This window comes from Lithobates pipiens, unplaced genomic scaffold (genome assembly GCF_037356315.1).
Source record: "Lithobates pipiens isolate NorthernLeopardFrog02 unplaced genomic scaffold, aLitPip1_a1.2 Scaffold_18, whole genome shotgun sequence".
NCBI lineage: Eukaryota > Metazoa > Chordata > Amphibia > Anura > Ranidae > Lithobates > Lithobates pipiens.
The window spans coordinates 152,203,512-152,224,835 of NW_027507758.1; the positions used below are offsets into that span (position 1 = coordinate 152,203,512).

A 21,324-nucleotide genomic window follows, 5' to 3' on the forward strand; every position below is an offset into this window, starting at 1 on the left:
CCCCCCCCTGTGTCGGAGGATCAGAGCCGCCCCCCCCCTGTGTCGGAGGATCAGAGCCGCCCCCCCCCCCCCTGTGTCGGAGGATCAGAGCCGCCCCCCCCCTGTGTCGGAGGATCAGAGCCGCCCCCCCCCCCTGTGTCGGAGGATCAGAGCCGCCCCCCCCGTGTCGGAGGATCAGAGCCGCCCCCCCCCCCTGTGTCGGAGGATCAGAGCCGCCCCCCCCCCTGTGTCGGAGGATCAGAGCCGCCCCCCCCCCCCTGTGTCGGAGGATCAGAGCCGCCCCCCCCCCCCTGTGTCAGAGGATCAGAGCCGCCCCCCCCCCCCCCCCCCTGTGTCGGAGGATCAGAGCCGCCCCCCCCCCCCTGTGTCGGAGGATCAGAGCCACCCCCCCCCCCCCCTGTGTCGGAGGATCAGAGCCGCCCCCCCCCCCCCCTGTGTCGGAGGATCAGAGCCGCCCCCCCCCCCCCCTGTGTCGGAGGATCAGAGCCGCCCCCCCCCCTGTGTCGGAGGATCAGAGCCGCCCCCCCCCCCTGTGTCGGAGGATCAGAGCCGCCCCCCCCCTGTGTCGGAGGATCAGAGCCGCCCCCCCCCCCCCCCCCCCCTGTGTCGGAGGATCAGAGCCGCCCCCCCCCCCCTGTGTCAGAGGATCAGAGCCGCCCCCCCCCCCCCCCCCTGTGTCGGAGGATCAGAGCCGCCCCCCCCCCCCCCCCCCTGTGTCGGAGGATCAGAGCCGCCCCCCCCAAACCCCCCCCCCCCCCTGTGTCGGAGGATCAGAGCCGCCCCCCCCCCCCCCCTGTGTCGGAGGATCAGAGCCGCCCCCCCCCCCCCCGTGTCGGAGGATCAGAGCCGCCCCTCCCTGTGTCGGAGGATCAGAGCGTATCAGAGTCGGCCCCCTGTGTCGGAGGATCAGTGAGGATCAGTGCCTGTAGTAGATGATTACATCTTGTCTTTCACAAAGTTCTAGCAGCTTAACTGTAGCATTGTGAGATGAATACAGTATGTAAATACCAATAGCTTGTTTGAGCAATGTTGTTCCCCTCTATCTTCACTCCTTTTGCACAAGTGTCAGATATTTCATATATACTTTTTTGAGCTCATTAAAGACAAATAAAGTGCTTGGCATAACGGAACATATATAGACAGATTAGAGAAATCATATTCATTGTAACTGTTAAAATTTAATTTATTTATTTTTTGCATGCTTATCTGATTTCAGTGAAGGACAGTCCACTTTTACTGTGAATAAAGCTGCTATTGCAGATTTTGCAGGAAAACTTGGTAAGTTTATTAGCATATGCAGTACTAGAGTATGAACATATTAATTTTTAATTACCTAGACCTCTTTTGCTTGTCCATATATAGCGAGTTTGGCCGTTAGCAAGGATAGTATAGATTTATCAAATTGTTGGTCAGTGGTACTCCAGTGCTCTAATTTGCTAGTAGAAACCTCCAGTACTATTAGATGTCTGCTGTTAAACGGCTGTAGAGTTGGTTTTCCAAAGCCATAATGCTTTTTTTTTTTTTTTTTTTTTTTTTTTTTTTTTTTAACAATTTCTAGCTAACGAAGCCTTGTTTATTTGAAATAAAAAAAAACTCTTATGCCCCATACACACGGTCGGACATTCCGACCACAAAATCCGTCAATTTTTCCGACGGGTTTTGGCCGAAACTTGTCTTGCATACACACGGTCGCACAAAGTTGTCGGAAAATCCGATAGTTCGGAAAGAGGTGACGTACAAAAGGTACAACGGGACTACGTAGAGGCCAGTAGCCAATGGCTTTCGTCTCCAAATTTTTTCTGAGCACGCGTGGCACTTTGTGCATTGGAATTCTCTACACACGATCAGAAAAAGTCTGATCGGATTTTGTTGTCGGAAAATTTTAGATCCAGCTCTCAAACTTTTTCCATCAGAAATTCTGACTGAAAAAGTCCAATAGAGCCCACACACGATTTGGATTTTCCGACAAGATAATCCGATCTGACTTTTCCGTCAGAATTTCCGACCGTGTGTATAGGGCATTAAGCTACCAAATACAACAAAAAACAATCATACGGTAGCAGCTAACACTTATTCTGTTCCTACGATGCTTAAATGATTAAAAACTTAGTACATAGTACTGCGCTACCAGTGTGCCACAATTACATGCTACTTGAGATTAGCCAACATCCCCATAAATGTGCCGATCAATCGTGTCACTTGACTGCGTAAATCAACTAAAAAAAGACAGTGATTACTACACAATAACAGCAGTGCTTGAGAAGTGTCCTTAATAAATATGTGCATAAACGTCTGTGCTTGCCCTCAGTGCCACATGTACATATACAATGCATACATATGCCATGTGCAATTTCCCATAGGAATTGCCTAGAAACCAGGGAAATATGTCGGGACAATATCCAAATTATTTTCTCATTTGCGATTTTCAAAAAAAAAAAAAAAAAGTATGGCTTCAAGTTTGAGAGGCAGCTTCTCTAGATTATTCATTTTTTTTTTTTTTTTTTTTTTTTGTCCAATGTTTATTTCCTTTGTAAATGTATCCTAAATTATATTTTTGTTACTTTTATGGAAAGACATTTTGGCACAACATTAAAGGGTCAGTGAATTAAAAAAAAAAACTAGCAACCCAAGGGCAAAGATTATTCCCACTAAAATTGCCCAGTGATATTAGAAACTGGTGGGTGCTGGGTTAACTCTCCACCATCTACTAAATTCTGAAATCTCAATGGACTTACCCTTTAACCACTTTAGCTCTGGAAGGTCTTACCCCCTTCATGACCAGAGCATTTTTTGTAGTTCGCCACTGCGCTTTTTTTAACTTACGATTTGTCACGCAATGCTGAGCGCAAATGAAATTTATATTATTTTTTCCACACAGATATAGCTTTCTTTTGGTGGTATTGAATCACCACTGTGTGTTTTTTATTTAATTTATATTTTTATTTTTTGATATATAGAGATATAGAGAGATCTCTATATCTCTCTCTATATCTATATATGTGTATGTGTATGTGTATATGTGTATATATATATATATATATATATATATATATATATATATATATATATATGTATATATATATATATATGTATATATATATATATATATATATATATATATATAATTGTGTAATATATAAAATCTCTAAAATAAAAAAATAAATAAAAACTGTTTTCTAATTTCTGTTGTAAAACATATCCAATAAAAAAATTAAAGAAATTTCTTCAGAAATTTTTGCCAAAATGTATTCTGCTACATGTCTTGGTCCAAAAAAAAAATAATCGAAATAAGTATATATTGTTCGGTTTGCGTTATAGCATCTACAAACTATGGTATGGATACTGGTATTTTTTTTTCTTTCTTTTTTTTTATACTAGTAATAGTGGCGATCAGTGACTTTTATAGTGGGACTACAATAGTGTGGCGGGCAATCTTGCACTGACGCTGGGGTGGAACTGCCTAACTGTCACTGACTGCACCAGTGACGCTAATATGGTGATCAGTGCTAAAAAAAAATATACGCTGTACTAATGACACTGGCTGGGAGGGGGTTAACAGCTAGGGCGATCAAAGGGTTAAATGTGCGCCTAACAATGTTTAGTGTGCGTACTGTGTGATGTTTTAAATAAGCAATGTGCCAGTTTTTACTCCCTGCTTTGCAGGGAGAAAAAAAAAAAGGCACATTGCTGCTGTATGAAGAGAGCCCCAAACACATTACTTAAACAATATTTATTGTAATGCACAATTTTTTTTATTTGCTTTTCAGGATTGCAGATTCCGGTCGAAAAGCCACCAGTGGCACGCCTTTAAGAGTTCAAAAATTCTTGTGTGCTAAAGTTGCTTATGCCAATTGACTAACCACTCCATTGTTTGCGTGAACTCCCGCTTCCAGTATGAAAGAAGAGCCATCTGGATACTTTATTGAAAGTAAAGAACCATAAAATATTGTAATATTGTAATTTAAGATGGTCCATTTTTTTTAATAAGCAGAAGAATTTGTTCTTATCTATGACGGGTCATTATTTATGACCTTACAAAGCCAGTGAAACAAGCGTCAAGATCAAATGTTCCTGCTGTTTGTTTTGCACAATGATTTTCGTTATGAGCTTTTCACAGGCTATATAGCAAAATGAAGTGCTAAAGAGCTGATTGCACTAAAAAGGTCAGACTTTATTACAAGTGATCCCAATCACAAAGTACCAGAAACATAAATAATACTGGATGGCTTAGTTACATCAGAATAACAGCCTTTACCCAACTGTTTGAAAAATTCTCCTACTGCTGGAACTACCTTGCATATATCATTTTCTGAACCACAAAACTAAACTCAGGTCCTCATTTATATCACCTATTGAAGCATACAATCTTCTTTTCTATTCTTTTTTTTTTTTTAAACGTTGGATATTGCCATTTCATGTAACCCGAATGCTCTTAAAATGTAATATTTATTTCAACTGCACTTCTGTTACATTTTTTTTTTTCAGTTTGTCTTTTATTGTAAGGCCTTGGGAATAAAATACTACTTTACTGTACAGTCTGTTCTGAAAATATATAAACTGTAAAACACAAATAAATGTGTGCTTTAAACTAGATCAGATCTGGCTTTTATGATGATTTGTATTCTAAAATCACTTCAAAAGAGAACTGGATTGGTAATACATTTTGTGTATTTTAAAACGGTACCCTTTAGGCATAATTTACATTTTTTTTTTTTTTTTTCTGTACTACTGACTTTAGGTGCCACTAAACCCACATCATAAAAACGATGAATAAATTGTGTATTATATGCTGTTCATACTCGGTCACTATGAGATTTTGTTTTCTGTATTCTGCAAATAATGTGGTTAATCCTACTGCTCTCTATCTCTACCTTCTGTTCGTGTCCCCAATTCAGCTAGGGATTTAACAACTGTGGTGGCAACTCTGCACATGCTCAGTTTTTAGTAAGTTTCTATACTGAACATTTCCTCCCTATTACATCTGAGCAGGCCATGTGACTATAAAGCAGGGATCTCAAACTGGCGGCCCTCCAGCTGTTGCGAAACTACAAGTACCACCATGCCTCTGCCTGTGGGAGTCATGCTTGTAACTGTCGGCCTTACAATGCCTCATGGGACTTATAGTTTTGCAACAGCTGGGGGGCCACCAGTTTGAGACCCCTGCTATAGAGTCACAACTGTGGGTGTATACACAGTGGTAAATGATGGTCTACACCCTCCCTCCTCTTCTGTGCCCACTAACTAGGGGTGGGAAATTACGTGAGGATTGATGGAGGCTTCACCTCCCTGGAGGCTGGAGGGGTGTGACACAGCCTGTGACTGGCAGAAATCTGCCCACGCCATGTTATTTTCCACAAACAAAACTGATAACTGAACCTCTGCACTACTATGTAAGAATTGCAAGTAAGTAATGGTCACCAGTACAATGGTGTATCTTGAGGTTGCAGCTAAACTTATATGTGTTCCCACAGATAACAGACTAAGATACTAACAGTGAAATGTGAAGCGCTACCGATCTAGCAAATTCAAATACATAAATGTACCAATGCTGAAATCAACTACGAGTACTCCAAATTACTGACAATATCAAAACAATACTGGTGGTGACATAGTTACTAAGGTTGAATAAAGACACCAGTCCATCCAGTTCAACCTGAGTGAATGTCTACAATTGTCCCTATCCCTGTACATTGCACACTCACATCGGTCGCTACCCTCAAGGAGCCCACAGTCCAAGTTCCTCATTCATATACTAGGGCCAATTTTGGACAGAAGCCAATTAATCTACCTGCATGTCTTTGGAGTGTGGGAGGAAACCGGAGTACCCGGAGGAAACCCACGCAGGCACAGGGAGAACATGCAAACTCCAGGCAGGTAGTGTCGTGGTTGGAATTCGAACCAGCAACCCTTTTTACTGCTAGGTGAGAGTGCTAAACACTACACCACTGTGCCACCAATTTTTACGGCACCTGGTATTCCCAGGCGGTCTCCCATACAGGTACTAACCAGGCCCGACCCTGCTTACCATCCAAGAAAAGACGAGATTGGGCGCATTCAGGGTGATGTGACCTCCAAGTATCTACACAGATTAGTGCAAATAATTACCGTGTGAACATAAGTGACTGCTTAAAGTGACAATAACATACTATAATTATACATAAAACCAATAATTGTACAAAAACAACTGTGATGTCGTGTCCTCTCCTGGTGATGTCACTTTTGACATAAAGTCTATACAACTACTGTAAGCGAACCGAGTTCAGAAACGTAACAAAGAATGATGATTGCAGTCCTTGAAAATAACAGACTTCTGTGACTCTGTGCCCTTCCATTGGTCAAACTATAAACTAGTCATAAATAGACCTTTTATAAAGGTCCATATTACTGGTGTGATGTAAAAAAGGAAGTGCTGGCCAATCTAATACAGAAACTGCTGCACCTTAACCGCTTCAGCCCCGGAAGATTTTACCCCCTTCCTGACTAGAGCACTTTTTACGATTCGGCACTGCGTCACTTTAACTGACAATTGCTTGGCCGTGCAATTTTGCAAAAAAATTGACATCTTTTTTTTTTCCCCCACAAATAGAGCTTTCTTATGGGGGCATTTGATCACCTCTGCTGTTTTTATTTTTTGCGCTATGAACAAAAAAAGAGCAACAAGCGGCATTTTTTTACTTTTTGCTATAATATCCCCCAAAATTACATATAATTTTATTTTTTTCCCTCAGTTTAGGCCGATATGTATTCTTCTACATATTTTTGGTAAAAAAAAATCCAAATACGCGTATATTGATTGGTTTGCGCAAAAGTTACAGCGTCTACAAAATAGGGGAAAAATGTATGGCATTTTTATTATATATATATTTTTTTTTTAGTAGTAATGGCGGCGATCTGCATTTTTTATCATGACTGCGACATTGCGGCAGACACATCGGACACTATTTTGGGACCATTGTCATTTATACAGCGATCAGTGCTATAAAAATGCATTGATTACTTTGTAAATAACACTGGCAGGGAAGGGGTTAAACACTAGGGGGCGATCAAGGGGTTAAGTCTGTACTAGGGAGTGATTCTAACTGTGGGGGGGGGGGGATAGGCTACCACTGATATGACAGTGATCACTGCTCCTGATGAAAGGGAGCAGTAGATTCCTGTCATGTCACTAGGCAGAACAGGGAAATGCCTTGTTTACATAGTCATCTTCCATTCTGCCTCTCCGTGACACAATCGTGGGACACCAGCGGACATTGAGTCCACGGGATCCGCGGGCGTGGCGCGCACATGCCCACTGGCCCTGCCAATTAAAGGGGATGTACAGGTACGCCCATTTGCCCACCGCTACCATTGTACTGACATATATCCCCAATCGGCAAGTGGTTAAACTCCCTGAACACCGGGAAAGAAGATTAGGCGAGTATAAAGTATACTGTCTCGATATTACACACTAATAAAGTAACCAAAACAGTGATGAAAAAACATAAAAGTATGGAATGCAATAAGCTAAAATAAACCTTCGGCCTTTACAACCACTTTAAACCCTCTATTGAAAATCTGTGGAATGACTTAACCACTTCAGCACCGGCGTATTGTAATATGACGCCTGCAGATGGGATCGCCCATCCTTGGTGGTGCCATATGATGTCCTCTCATTCCCGGCCGTCTAGGGGCACCCGTGGCATCGCTCGGGACCCGGTACGTGGGCCCGACGGCTGCGATGTCCGCTGGGCACCCGCAATTGCCCGGGAACACAGCAGGACCGTGGATCTGTGTATGTAAACGCACAGATCCACGTCCTGTCAGTGGAGAGGACAGAGTACAGAGAAACACCGATCGGTCTCCCCTTGTGAGTCCCCTCCCCCCACAGTTAGAATCACCCTCAGGGAACATAATTAACCCCTGCAGCGCCCCCTAGTGTAAACCCCTTCCCTGCCAGTCACATTTACACAGTAATCGGTGCAATTTTATAGCACCGACCGCTATGTGAATGGTCCTAAAAGTGTCTGATGTGTCTGCCATAATGTTGCAGTCACGAAAAAAAAATCGCAGATCGTCGCCATTACTAGTAAAAAAAAAAAATGGCATGAATTTATCCCCTATTTTGTAGATGCTATAACTTTTGCACAAACCAATCAATAAACGCTTATTGCGAATTGTTACCAAAAATATGTAGAAGAATATGTATTGGCCTAAACTGAGGAAAAAAAATTTTTTTTAATTGGATATTTATTATAGCAAAAAGTAAAAAAAAAAAAAAAAAAAGAAAAAAAAAAAATATATATATATATATAATTTTTTTTTTTTTTTTGAAAATTGTCGCTCTTCTTTTGTTTATAGCACAAAAAATATAAAATGCAGAGGTGATAAAATACCACCAAAATATAAAGCTCTATTTGTGGGAAAAAGAACGTCAATTTTGTTTGGGTGCAACGTCGCACAACTGCGCAATTGTTAGTTAAAGCAGCGCGATGCTGAATCGCAGAAAGTGCTCTGGTAAGGAAGGGGGTAAAATCCTCTGGGGCTGAAGTGGTTAAAGACTGCAATGCATTTTTTTTTTTCTCTTTTTTTGTCGCTTTTCTCCTCACTTCCTGTCCAGGGGATGACCTTTTTACCAGACATTAACCACTTGCCACCAAATAACGTACCTGGTACATCATTTGACTTCAAGTGGTTGTACTAGGATGATGCCTGCTGCAGGCATCACCCTTGTACCGTTTTTTTTTTCTTTTTTTTTTTTCTTTTTTTTTTTTTTTTAGAGCCAACGGTTGGCTCTCCTGTAATAGCAACCAGAGCTGCTGACTAGACACTAGATTGCTATCGAGTCTGCCTGACCCATGGGCACACTCCCGCAGCAAGGGCAAGCCGCTGTACGGGTATGGTGACTCCTGCAGCGCTGCCAACCTGCCACAGTATAAATAAGTGAGCTGGTCGGCTAGTGGTTAAAGCATGACATGTTTGGTATCTATTAAACCACTTTGCGCTGGGTGGACGTCCTGGGATGGCCTCGACTTTCGGGGGTTATATCTGAATGATGCCTGAGGTTACAGACATCATTTTCAGCCGGCGATTCCCTGCACCATAAGAACGATCATAGCGGCTGTTCCACCGCTTGATCGTTCTTACGGGCGGCGGGAGACGACGTTCCCCCCCCCGCCGCCCTCCGGTGCTTCTACCGACTCACCGCTTCCATCGGGGAGTCGTCACAGGATCTGCTGGCCCCCGGATGATATCATAGAGATTTCCGGCGGACCAGATGGTCCCTGGAGTCTCTATGATCGTTCGGAGGCCGGGCGCGATGTTATGACGTCACTCCCGGCCTCTGCATTCAAAATAACGGCGCCACCTCGGCTGGGAAGCTGTGATCATTTTTTTTTTTTAAGTTATTTTAGGCTTCCCAGCCTAGAGGTGAGATATGGGGTCTTCTGTAATTCAAAACATGTAACCAGTAAAAAAATTTAAAGCGTCACGTATGGGGATTTTTAAATATCAAAGTTTGGGGCCATTCCACGAGCGTGTGCAATTTTGAAGCGTGACATGTTGGGTATCTATTTACTCGGAGTATCTTCATCTATCACGTTATGTAAAAAAATTGGGCTAACTTTAATGTTTTTTTTTTTTAAGCATGAAAAAAAGTGTTCGAAAAATTGCTGCGCAAATATCGTGCGAGATAAAAAAGTTGCAACAACTGCCATTGTATTCTCTAGGGTCTTTGCTAAAAAAAAACATATATAATGTTTGGGGGTTCTATGTAATTTTCTAGCAAAAAAATGATGAATTTTACATGTAGGAGAGAAATGTCAGAATTGGCCTGGATGCGAAGTGGTTAATCGGTGTAACATCATCTTTTATATTTGACAAAAAAATTGGGTTATGTATTTTATTTTTTTTGCGTTCAAATTTTTATGTATATTTCTTCCCAAAAATTGTATTTTGAAAAACTGTTGCCGAAAATAGCATGTGACATTAAAAATTGCAAAACCCACCAATTTATGCTCTAAAAAAAATATATAAAGTTTAGGGGTTCCAAGTAACTGATTGTTACATGTGAAAAAAAAAAGTGCCAGAAAAGGCCTGGTCTTCAAGTCTCTGAACACACTACAAACCCCACTCCAAACAAAACTTGTGTGCAGATGCCCTTTAAGTTTTATGTAGTATATTTTACACTACAAAGAAAGAAAATGCTCCTCATTGCTCTTTTATAACTCTCCTATCCAGCACCTGTACACAGCAACTACATGACTAGTTGGAATGTGCTGCCCTCTAATGGTCTTTCCGGGGAAGTATGTATTTCCTCTTCTTCTACTTCCCGCTGTTTCATCAGATTAGACGACCCGTCAGAATGGGTAACGGAAGTGGCGTTCCGTCGCCGCCCTCTTGTTACACCCCGCACTCCTCTACAGTCAAGATACACTGAGAAGGGGGGAAGCGGACATCTTGTTACACTCACCGGAGTTTTGCATTTTACACGTATTTTTTACAGTAAAGTGAGTTTATATAATGAAATACAGTGCTTAGAACTCCGTATGAATGTTTAGATGTTTAATTTTAAAAGCAGCAGTCTTCTGTCAGATTAGCAAACCTGTGACATGAGCAGGCTTGCCGCTGCTTTTAAAATCCAACATCTAACCATACTACTGTATTTCACTATATAAACTCACCGTACTGTTAAAAATAAGTGTAACATGCAAAACTCCGGTGGGTGTAACAAGATGTCCGCTTTCCCCTTCTCGCTGTAGCCTTACTGTGGAGGAGTGTGGGGTGTAGCAATATGGCGACCACGAAACGTCACTTCCGTTACACATTCCGACTGGTCGCTGAATCTGACGAAACACCGGGTGTACAGGAAGTCAGAGCACTGGAGGTGTGTTCATGGTGACCATAGAGTCCTGTCTTCTGAGACAGACATGGGATTTCACTTGTAAAACGTGCAGCTCTCGTTGTAGGAACTGTGTGGGATGAAGAGGCTGTACAATGGTAATTAATGTCCTTACTTGTCATTGCAGTCAGCTGTGAGAGCTTCCTATGGGGTGTAATGACATGTTTTCATAGTGACCAGCATACCTGCAACTTTCCAGAGTTGGGGGGAGCCTAATATTAGGTGTGGGTGGGGTGATGCAGGTGCTGCAATAACCCCTTTGTTGCCAGAGCCGTTCTTGTGCATGTTCGGCCCATGTGCCCTAGGCATAAGCTGCACGTTGGTGGCAACGAAAGGGTTGACCACGAGCACCAGCCTGTTATCCCCCCTTCATTACCAGACCGGTTTTCAGAGCTGTGATAGTTTGACTAACAATTTCTCTGATATGGAAGCCTGTACCCAAATACATTTTCTATCTTTTTTTGAGACAGAGCTTTCTTTTGGTGGTATTTAGACAGGAATCCCCTCCCACATTTTTTTTCTTCTCCATTTACTTGATGCTAAGATGACCACAGTTGATTTACTTGCCCACACAGGATCCAGTGTTGTCTTGCTGAGATCTTTACATCTGCCGCATGTTCTTTTGAGACGTCATCAGGGGGGCTGCGCTAGCTCTTCCAGCCTGCCAATGATGTGCCACTCCTCCATTAGTAATTGGGGTGACGTGGGCGCCTCCAGTGATATGAACGTCACATATTCTCCAGTGGTGCTGGGCCACTGATGTCATTTGCCTAGGCGATTGATGGGGGATGGGAAGGTAGGCCAATAAAAAACAATATATGTGCAGCAGGGGGTTGCAGGTCAAATGGGTGAAGATCCTCTTTAAAGAGGAACTGCAGTCTGCTCACAGAATTTGTACTTAAAACATATTTGCAATTCTGAAGTTTCCCTCCAACCACTTTGCAAGCTATTTTTTTAATACTGTGATTCTGTACTTGCCGAATATGCTCCCTCCGTTGAGTTTGGCTGCAACCATTTTAACTGTGGGCAGCTGAAGCTGCTGCCTGTTCACTTCCTGTATTTGTACAGTGGTACATCTTCAGCTCTGCAGCTCTCGTTGGCCCTCTCATGACTCATCCCCCTCCCTTCCTGGCAAACTGGTTTGAGAGAGAGCTGTGCATGATGTCATAAGCCTAGGCTAGTGACCAGTTAAGAAACAGGAAATGGACTGTATAAGGCATTTACTGACAGACAAAAAAATGTTTTAGGCCCAGTTCACACCAGATGCAGTTCCGTGCAGTTCTGTTTTCTTTTTCTGCACCAATACAGTCAGTTCCGGTGAGTTTCTACACCAGAAACTGACTGCATGGTGTGAACTAGAGCCATTGGAATACATGGAAAACACTGTGCATGCATTTTTAGTGCAGAAAAAAAGCACACGAAATGGAATGGAACTGCATCTGGTGTGAACTGACCCTAACTATCCAAAGTTAAAACAACACGGGTAGAAGATTTAATAGATGGAAAGTTGAAAAAAATGACTGAATGTCTGCTTTAATAACCACTTTTTAAAAAGTATGAAAACAAATGTTTGCCATTTTTATTTTAAGAAAAAGTATCCTCCCTGCCTCAATGTACTTTGCACATGCCCAAACCTTCTAAAGACCCTACTTCTTATGCCTCCTACAGGCCCATTGCCTTGCTAAACAATGACTTTAAAATCTTGGCACAACTATTCACACTACAACTACACCATATGTTGTCCTCTGTCATTGACTGATCACACATAGGGTTCATGCCAAATAAGGCTACCGACATCAATTCATGGTTGAATATAGTTTTATTAACAAATTTCAATGGATTAAAAAGACGATCCAAGTGTTTAGAGTAAAAAGTAATGAAAACCAATCTCAGAATAGTAAATACAGTGCATCGAAACAATGCTCGTAGAGGATCTTTCCCCCTAGAAGAATAATATGATCAATAAGGGCACAATTATTAGGAATAGGGGAACACAATAAAACTGTGAGAGGTAAATACAGCAACAGAATTTCTTCTCCCCCTTCGAATCAATGTCCTCAGGGGTACCGACATCAATTTATGCAGGTTATACACTAACATACATGCCCAGCATACAAATATGGGTACATGAGTGTGGCCTCACTCGACATTGAACTAGACTTTGATACTATTGAATGAACCTTTCTGTGGGAGGCTCTCCGCAGAATGGGATTCCCTTTTGGTCTTCGTTGACTGGTTGAAGGTGCTCTATTGCAATCCCTCTTCTTCCATTAGACTATGTGCTGGTCTGTCGACTCCCTTTCTATTGACCAGGGGCACCTTGCAGGGCTGCCCTCTTTCTCCAGCTTTATTTGTCATAGCTATCAAACCCATTGGGGGTGCTCTGCCTACTTTCTTACATATAAAAGGTCTCCATATTGACTATCTGAAGGAGAGGGTAGCCCTGTTTGCGGATGATATGCTCCTCTTCCTCAATGATGGAGGTCCTTTCTTACAAGGTGCCCTTCAGGTCCTAAACTCTTTTTTTCCCCTGTTCTTGTCCTGAAGGTCAACTGGACCAAATCCCTCCGGTTTCTTATTGACCTGGCCGCCCAAGACACAGCCCCTGCTGATTTACAATTGCAGTGGGTTGATAAATTTAAATACAAAAAGAATCCCTTCCAAGAGGAGTCTCAAAATAAGAAAAGAGGCTCCGCTATGAAAGAAAAAGACAACTACTTTGAGCAGAAGTAAACACATATGGGAGGAAAATTTTCAAATTTAAATAGTATTTTATAAAAAGCCACCAAAGTCTATAAATTACTTAGCCTTCTGGCTATACAAACTAATTATATTACAATAGCAGAATGTGACACACTTAAATCACATAAAAACACACATATACAGTGCCTTGCGAAAGTATTCGGCCCCCTTGAACTTTTCAACCTTTTGCCACATTTCAGGCTTCAAACATAAAGATATAAAATTTTAATTTTTTGTGAAGAATCACCAACAAGTGGGACACAATTGTGAAGTGGAACGAAATCTATTGGATATTTTAAACTTTTTTAGCAAATAAAAAACTGAAAAGTGGTGCGTGCAAAATTATTCGGCCCCTTTACTTTCAGTGCAGCAAACTCACTCCAGAAGTTCAGCGAGGATCTCTGAATGATCCAATGTTGTCCTAAATGACTGATGGTGATAAATAGAATCCACCTGTGTGTAATCAAGTCTCTGTATAAATGCACCTGCTCTGTGATAGTCTCAGGGTTCTGTTGAAAGCGCAGAGAGCATCATGAAGACCAAGGAACACACCAGGCAGGTCCGTAATACTGTTGTGGAGAAGTTTAAAGCCGGATTTGGATACAAAAAGATTTCCCAAGCTTTAAACATCCCAAGGAGCACTGTGCAAGCGATCATTTTGAAATGGAAGGAGTATCAGACCACTGCAAATCTATCAAGACCTGGCCGTCCTTCTAAACTTTCAGCTCAGACAAGGAGAAGACTGATCAGAGATGCAGCCAAGAGGCCCATGATCACTCTGGATGAAATGCAGAGAACTACAGCTGAGGTGGGAGAGTCTGTCCATAGGACAACAATCGGTCGTACACTGAACAAATCTGGCCTTTATGGAAGAGTGGCAAGACCTGAAACTGGGACGGAGATTTATGTTCCAACAAGACAATGATCCCAAACATACAGCAAAATCTACAAAGGAATGGTTCACAAATAGACGTATCCAGGTGTTAGAATGGCCAAGTCAAAGTCCAGACCTGAATCCAATTGAGAATCTGTGGAAAGAGCTGAAAACTGCTGTTCACAAACGCTCTCCATCCAACCTCACTGAGCTCGAGCTGTTTTGCACGGAAGAATGGGCAAGAATTTCAGTCTCTCGATGTGCAAAACTGAGGGAGACATACCCCAAGCGACTTGCAGCTGTAATCGCAACAAAAGGTGTCTCTACAAAGTATTAACGCAAGGGGGGCGAATAATTTTGCACGCCACACTTTTCATTTTTTTATTAGTTAAAAAAGTTTCAAAAATCCAATAGATTTCGTTCCACTTCACAATTGTGTCCCACTTGTTGGTGATTCTTCACAAAAAAAAATTTTTTATATCTTTATGTTTGAAGCCTGAAATGTGGCAAAAGGTTGAAAAGTTCAAGGGGGCCGAATACTTTTGCAAGGCACTGTATGGTGCACCAAACTACCAGATACACATATACATACAGACAATGGACTAACAAATAACATAAAACGCACTGGGCGCCTCAAATACCACATATGCATTTATTTCCATGGGCGAAAATCACCATGAGAGGACCACATGTGCATTGATCTCCTATTTTATATTGAATATCATGGTTATTTAAAATCATGGCGATTTTCACCCATGGACATAAATGCATATGTGGTATTTGAGGCGCCCAGTCCATTTTATGTTATTTGTTAGTCCATTGTCTGTATGTATATGTGTATCTGGTTGTTTGGTGCACCATATATGTGTGTTTTTTTCTATGCGATTTAGGTGTGTCACATTCTGTTATTTTAACATATAAATATGATACAATGCTTTGGGGTGGGGGGCCGGAGGGCCCCCCCACCCCAAAGCACCCGCCCATGTTGAGGGCACGCAGCCTGGTACAGCTCAGGAGGGGAGGGCGCTTGCTCATCCCCACCCCCTTTCTTGTCCAGCCGGGCTGCGTGCTTGGTCTGCTATGGACTTTGGGGGGGGGGGGAGCACTCCTTTTTTTGGCGTATGGCTTCCCCTTTAAATCCATACCAGGTGATGGGGCTAGCGAGGTGTCATTCTCGCCGATGGAGGTGGTGACATTGATTGCCTTCGCTAGTTCCGTCTACCTTGAGCCACGTTCAAAATGAACGGACTTTACTCCGTGTGTGGGCAAGTCCGTTCATTTCAAAAGTGTGGGCTTGTGTTGGCAGGTCCACTCGTTCGGAAAGTCCGGCGGACCTCCGCTGCAAAGTCTGGCGGGTTGTCCGCCAGATAGTCCGATCGCGTGTAACGCGGCATTAGGTGTAATTCCATGTGTTGTTCGCCTTAATTTTGTTATTTTTCTGCTGTTGCCCCTGCGTGGGCTTGCACCACTGTAATTTGATGTTATTTTGTTGTTTGTGTTTTAAGTGTCTGTTGAAACTCAATAAACAGATTTAGGAAAAAAACCAGCATAATGGTATTACTGTACAAACCCTCAAAACTAGGGTTGCACGGATGCCTAGTACTTTCACAAGTCACAAAACCGAGACTTTCAAGTTTGGTTCTTTGAGCTGTCAATGGGTCTTCTCTGTTGACAGCTGAAGTGCTAAAGAAGACCAGTAATTGGAGCTGTCAATAAAAAACTACCTGGCAATGTTTATTAACAACATTGCTCAGCCACTGAAACGCTAAAATAAAAAGAAACGTTTCTTTTTGTATCTTTCTGTTTCTTCATCTGTAGATCAAAGGAATCGGCCTTAATTAACTCCCTATTCTCCACTATTTAATTATTAATTTCTTGCTTTTTTTATAAACAATGAAAAAAAAATTTTGCTTGCTTTGTTAGTGAATATTTTGACACATATATTAACATATATTTACACATTTACATTGAAAGTGCAAAATTAAATATCAATTTCGGTTAAGGGACATCTGTAGATGAAAAAAAAAGCTGTGCAGCGCTGATCAAAGTTGAATAATGCCCTTACTATAGGTGATTCAAACCCCCTCACATGCTCTTTACCTCCTCTGAAGTAGCTCTGAGCTCAGTCCTGTGATGGTGGAGGTGAACAGTAACAGCTAGATGTTTTTTGGCAATGTCCTAGGAGTTTTATTGTCAGACTTCATGATGTAGGTAAAAGGCCTACACATTTATCAAGGGCATTATTCAACTTTGGTCAGAGCTGCACAGTTTGTTTTTATCTACAGACACTCCTTATCTGCATAGACAGTTTTTTGGTAAAGGTGAACTTGCCCTTTGACAACAGAACTGAAGGTACTTCATAACAGACTGTGAGCAGGCAGGCTATTATCGCACGCAACATGTAATGTCTCTTCTGCAGTAAAATACACCTACCTGCCTGTTCAAAGTCTTTTGCTGCATGTAAACTGAGCTGTGCATGCATGGTCCCTGTATGCTGGGTTTGTTGACTCCTGTACAATCATGGGTCAATGGAGATGCCCGAAAACCAGCATCTGGGAAGAAGATGCTGGTGAGGACCCCGGACCATTAAGAGAGGTTGCAAGTATAATGCCTTTAATGCCGCTTTAATGTATGAGGTATGACAATTGTTTTCCCAAAATAGTCTGTAAAAAAAAAAAAAAAAAAAAAAAAAGTAGTCCCTATCTGAAGGGATACACTTTTCTAGCTGACTGCACCACTGCCAGAATCATTGATGGAATTTGTTTTACAGAACGTTGAGCAGTATCTTTGTCGCAGTGCGCTGGATGTCTAGAATGTCATTAAATCTATGTCCCGATGACACGGAGCAGACGATCAGTGTGCTGTTACTAGGCAGAATGGGAGATGCTGTTTACATCGGCATCTCCCTGTTCTTGAGCTCCATGACATGATCACGGGTATCCCTGCGGCAATCGAGTCCATGGGACCCACGACCACAGTCACGGAGCTTTCGGCAGGCACTCGTGCGTGCACGGCAGGAAATTCAAAGTAACGTACGGGTACGTTACTTTGCCCAGCCGTGCCATTCTGCTGACGTATATGTGCAGGAGCCAGTCGGGAACCGGCTAATGCTCCCCTACCTATTGGAAACTCAGGAAGGGGGACGCCAGAGAGGACGTGGCAGGTGCAGATGTGTTCACCAACCCGCACGGGGACAGCTGGGGGTATAGCAGGAAGCAGAAAGGGCTCTCTAAGCAGAGGATCCCGGTGGCTGGCCAGGTCGGACGCTTCTTCATCCTGCCCTGCAGATTCTGCATGTCAGGACAGCTTCAACTAAGCGAGAGCATTCTGGCGTCACCTCTGTCTTTACCTCCCTACAAACCGTACACTTGCATTGTACACCGCCAACCTCACTCAGGCCATTTGTGCTTACTTGTAGGCAAAGGCCCCAGAGGAATAAAGGGCGCAGACCAGAGCAAGGAATGCGACACTTGCAGTGGAAAAAGCCACTATGCCAAAAATGCATGAACAAAATGGCTCAATCTCGTCTGGTGCGGCTTGTCATGCGACTTGGAACTGCAAAGTCGCATGACAGGTCATACACCATGACTTCCAATAAGTACCATTCATATCTGCAACTTCGAGTCGCAGCGACTTCAAAGTGGTCTCTGCACTACTTTGGTTCCACTTTGATGTGACTTGATGTCCATAGACCTCAAGAATACACAGGCATGGCTTCAAGTTGCATTAAAATTGCAGCAAAATAGCGTCAAAAAATTAATGCGACTTTCAGGTCACAATAGTGGAAACCTAGTCTAAAGGCTAAAGCAAAAAGCCGCAGGGCTTTGCCAGCGTGACAAAATATACAAGGGGTGGCAGCCCAGAAAACCCAGAACGTTTCCATTGCATCAAACTCTCAAAAGCATATTCAAGAGGGAGTGGAATAAGCCAAAGGAGAGGCTCTTCATACCAGATGCGGTCAAACGCAAGTATCCATTTGCAGAGGAATACACCAAGGCTTGGGTGAAATGTCCCAAAGTGGGTGCCTCCCTCATGAGTCGCAAACAAATCCAACTTTTGATGATGGGAAGCAGGGTGGCGATTTTGAATCCAGCAATAGCTTCCATCTGCACAGCTTGCACCCTGTTAGCTGGCTGTCTCAACTGCAAGAGTTTCTAGTAGACACGCCAAGGGAAGAATTAGTGAGGACCATTCCCACACTAACCAGAGTGGCAGCTTTCCTAGAGGATGCCTCGGCTAAAATAGTAAAATATCTTCTAGGGCCACGGCCTTAGTGAGGAGAGCCCTGTGGCTGAAAGTCATGGGAGGGGACATCGCCTCCAAGAATAGGCTGTGCGGGATCCTATTCAGAGGAGATTTTCTGTTCGAGCCAGACCTGTAAAAGGTCCTGGACAGGACCGCAGCAAAGAACAAAGGGTTCCCCCAAACAAAAAAGAAAGGAAGCCACTCAGCAGAAGAGCGGGGGTATGCATGGCCACAATAGACACGCAAGATGCATACTTACATGTAACCATAAAGAAAAGTCATCAATGATACCTAAGGTTCGCGATCCAGGGGCCGGTGGCTACCCTGCATCTGCAGTACACATCTTTGCCTTTTTTGGCATCTCTTCTGCGCCCAGAATCTTCTCAAAGTTTATGGCAGAAGCGCTAAAGGGCATGAGACAGGACAGGCGTGATATTATACCTAGACAATCTGCTGCTCTATGCAGATACAGCAAAGAACCTAGAAAATAACCTCGCAAGTATTTCCTATCCACAAAACCTGTGGGGGATAGTAAATACAGAAAAATCGCAGCTGACCCCAAGCCAAAGGTGGTATACTTGGATTATGTGCTAGACGCCAGAGTAACCAAAACCTTCCCGACGTAAGAAAAGAATGAGGCAGTGCTGGGACTGATGATGTCCTCTATCCCAGCCATCACCTGGGCACAGCTTCACATGAGGCCCCTACAGAATCACATCTTGACCCCGTGGGATGGTGAGCCATCATCCTTAGAGATGTCCATTCCTGTCCCTCGGTTGGTCAAACAACTTCTCTTCAGTGGTAGCTCAGTCTGCTCCATTACGCCGAGGGGCGTAGATAGGCGCAAGCCAACCCTGTGAGGATCACTACAGCTGCCAGTACCCTAGAATGGGGGGCGCACATGGGGGATCTCTGTACGCAGGGGAGATTAACTCCAGATGGTATCGAGCCTCCTAGTACATGAGGGAATGGAAAGCCATAGAGGAAGCACGGAGAGCATTGCAACTGGCTATCCAGGGCAGAGATGTTCGGATTCAGTCAGACAACGCCACAACGGTGGCATACCTGAACAGGCAAGGGGAGACAAAATCCCCTCGTTTGAGCCTGATAGAAGCAAATCTGTCATTGGATGAGACAAACATCAGAACAACCTCGGGCATCCGCTTAAGGGGGACAGACAACACGTTGGCAGACTTTCTAAGTCAAAAGACCATAAACCAGGGAGAGTGGTCTCTAAACCAAGCAACCTTCTTGTGGATCACACAAACTTGGAGAGTGGTTGAGGTAGATCTGTTTGCGTCAAGGACAAATGCAAAACTGCCAAGGTTTTTCTCACTGGATCCCACAGATGGCAACATCAGAGTGGACATGTTCAATCAAAGCTGGGCACACCAGCTGTGTTATGCATTTTACTCTGACCGCTCTAATACCAAAGGTAAGCAAAGAATCAGGGAAGAAACGGCAACAGTGATACTTATAGCACCTCACTGGCCACAGGGAACATGGCTCAGTCACTCTAAGAAACTGTCTCCAGCCGCACCTGATACAGCAAGTCTTACTGGACCTCCTATCAGGAGGGCCCGACCGATGCGCGAGTCCGGTTGTGGGTCCCGCGGACTCGATCGCCGCGGGGATACCCGCGATCGTCTCATGGGGATGCTGTACGAGGAGATGTGGAAGTAAACAGCATCTCCCCGTTCTGCCTAGCAACAAGTGACACTGATCTTTGCTCCCTGTGATTGGAGCAGATATCAGTGTTCACTAACATACAGCCATGCCCCCACAGTTAGTAACACACCACTTGGACACACTTAACACCTACACTGCCACCCCCTGGCTTACCCCTTCACTGCCAGTGTCATTTACACAGGAATCCATGCATTTGTGTAGCACTGATTGCTGTATAAATGACAATGGTCCCAAAAATGTCCGATGTGTTAATAAAAATGCCATAAAACTATCTCCTATTTTGTAAACGCTATAAATTTTGCGCAAACCAATCGATAATGGCTTATTGCGATTTTTTTTTTTTATTTTTATTTTTTTTTTTTACGAAAAATCTGTAGAAGAATACGTATCAGCCTAAACCGAGGAAAAAAAATGTTTTTTTATATATTTTTGGGGGATATTTATTTTAGCAAAAAGTAAAAAATAATGCTTTTTTTTCAAAATTGTCGCTCTTTTTTTGTTTATAGCTCAAAAAATAAAAACCGCAGGGGTCAGCCACATCGCACGACCGCACAATTGTCAGTTAAAGCGGCGCCGTGCCGAATCGCAAAAAGTGGTCTGGTCTTAAGCCAGCAAAATGGTCCGGTCTGAAAGTGGATATGGTCAGTAAATTTGTGCTCTGTTCAGTCCTATAAAATCAAAATAGAAACATCTGCACCCTTGGTCTTGCGCATGCACCGTAAAAGGGGCATTTAGTAAGTACATGGAAAATCCCTTTGTTTAAAAAGAAAAACTAGGCAAGCATTTTAATATCTGAGCGTTTTGATCTGATGCTTTCACATGATGGCTTGTTTACATGAGACAGAAGCCAAAAGTGACAAAACCGTCATTGCTTCTGGTTTCTGATATCACGCAGTGG

The 21,324-nt window shown here is 43.2% G+C and overlaps 2 protein-coding genes and 1 pseudogene across 4 annotated transcripts in view; 2 read left to right on the forward strand and 1 right to left on the reverse strand.

Moving 5' to 3' along the window:
* Positions 1-4,593, forward strand: part of GNPAT (glyceronephosphate O-acyltransferase) — a 73,198-nt gene extending 68,605 nt beyond the window's left edge. The window contains exons 15-16 of the mRNA XM_077486279.1: positions 1,217-1,278; positions 3,768-4,593. Of these exons, the coding sequence (XP_077342405.1) occupies positions 1,217-1,278; positions 3,768-3,811 (106 nt within the window). The 3' untranslated portion in view covers positions 3,812-4,593. The remainder of the gene's footprint in view (positions 1-1,216; positions 1,279-3,767) is intronic.
* Positions 4,594-5,957: 1,364 nt separating this feature from the next.
* On the reverse strand, positions 5,958-6,076 carry LOC143990946 (5S ribosomal RNA; annotated as a pseudogene).
* A 4,735-nt stretch (positions 6,077-10,811) lies between these two features.
* The window catches only part of ERMARD (ER membrane associated RNA degradation), a 148,604-nt gene continuing 138,091 nt past the window's right edge, over positions 10,812-21,324 (forward strand). For all 3 annotated transcript variants that reach the window (XM_077486281.1, XM_077486283.1, XM_077486282.1), the window contains exon 1: positions 10,812-10,974. In XM_077486281.1, the coding sequence (XP_077342407.1) occupies positions 10,972-10,974 (3 nt within the window). In that variant the 5' untranslated portion in view covers positions 10,812-10,971. The remainder of the gene's footprint in view (positions 10,975-21,324) is intronic.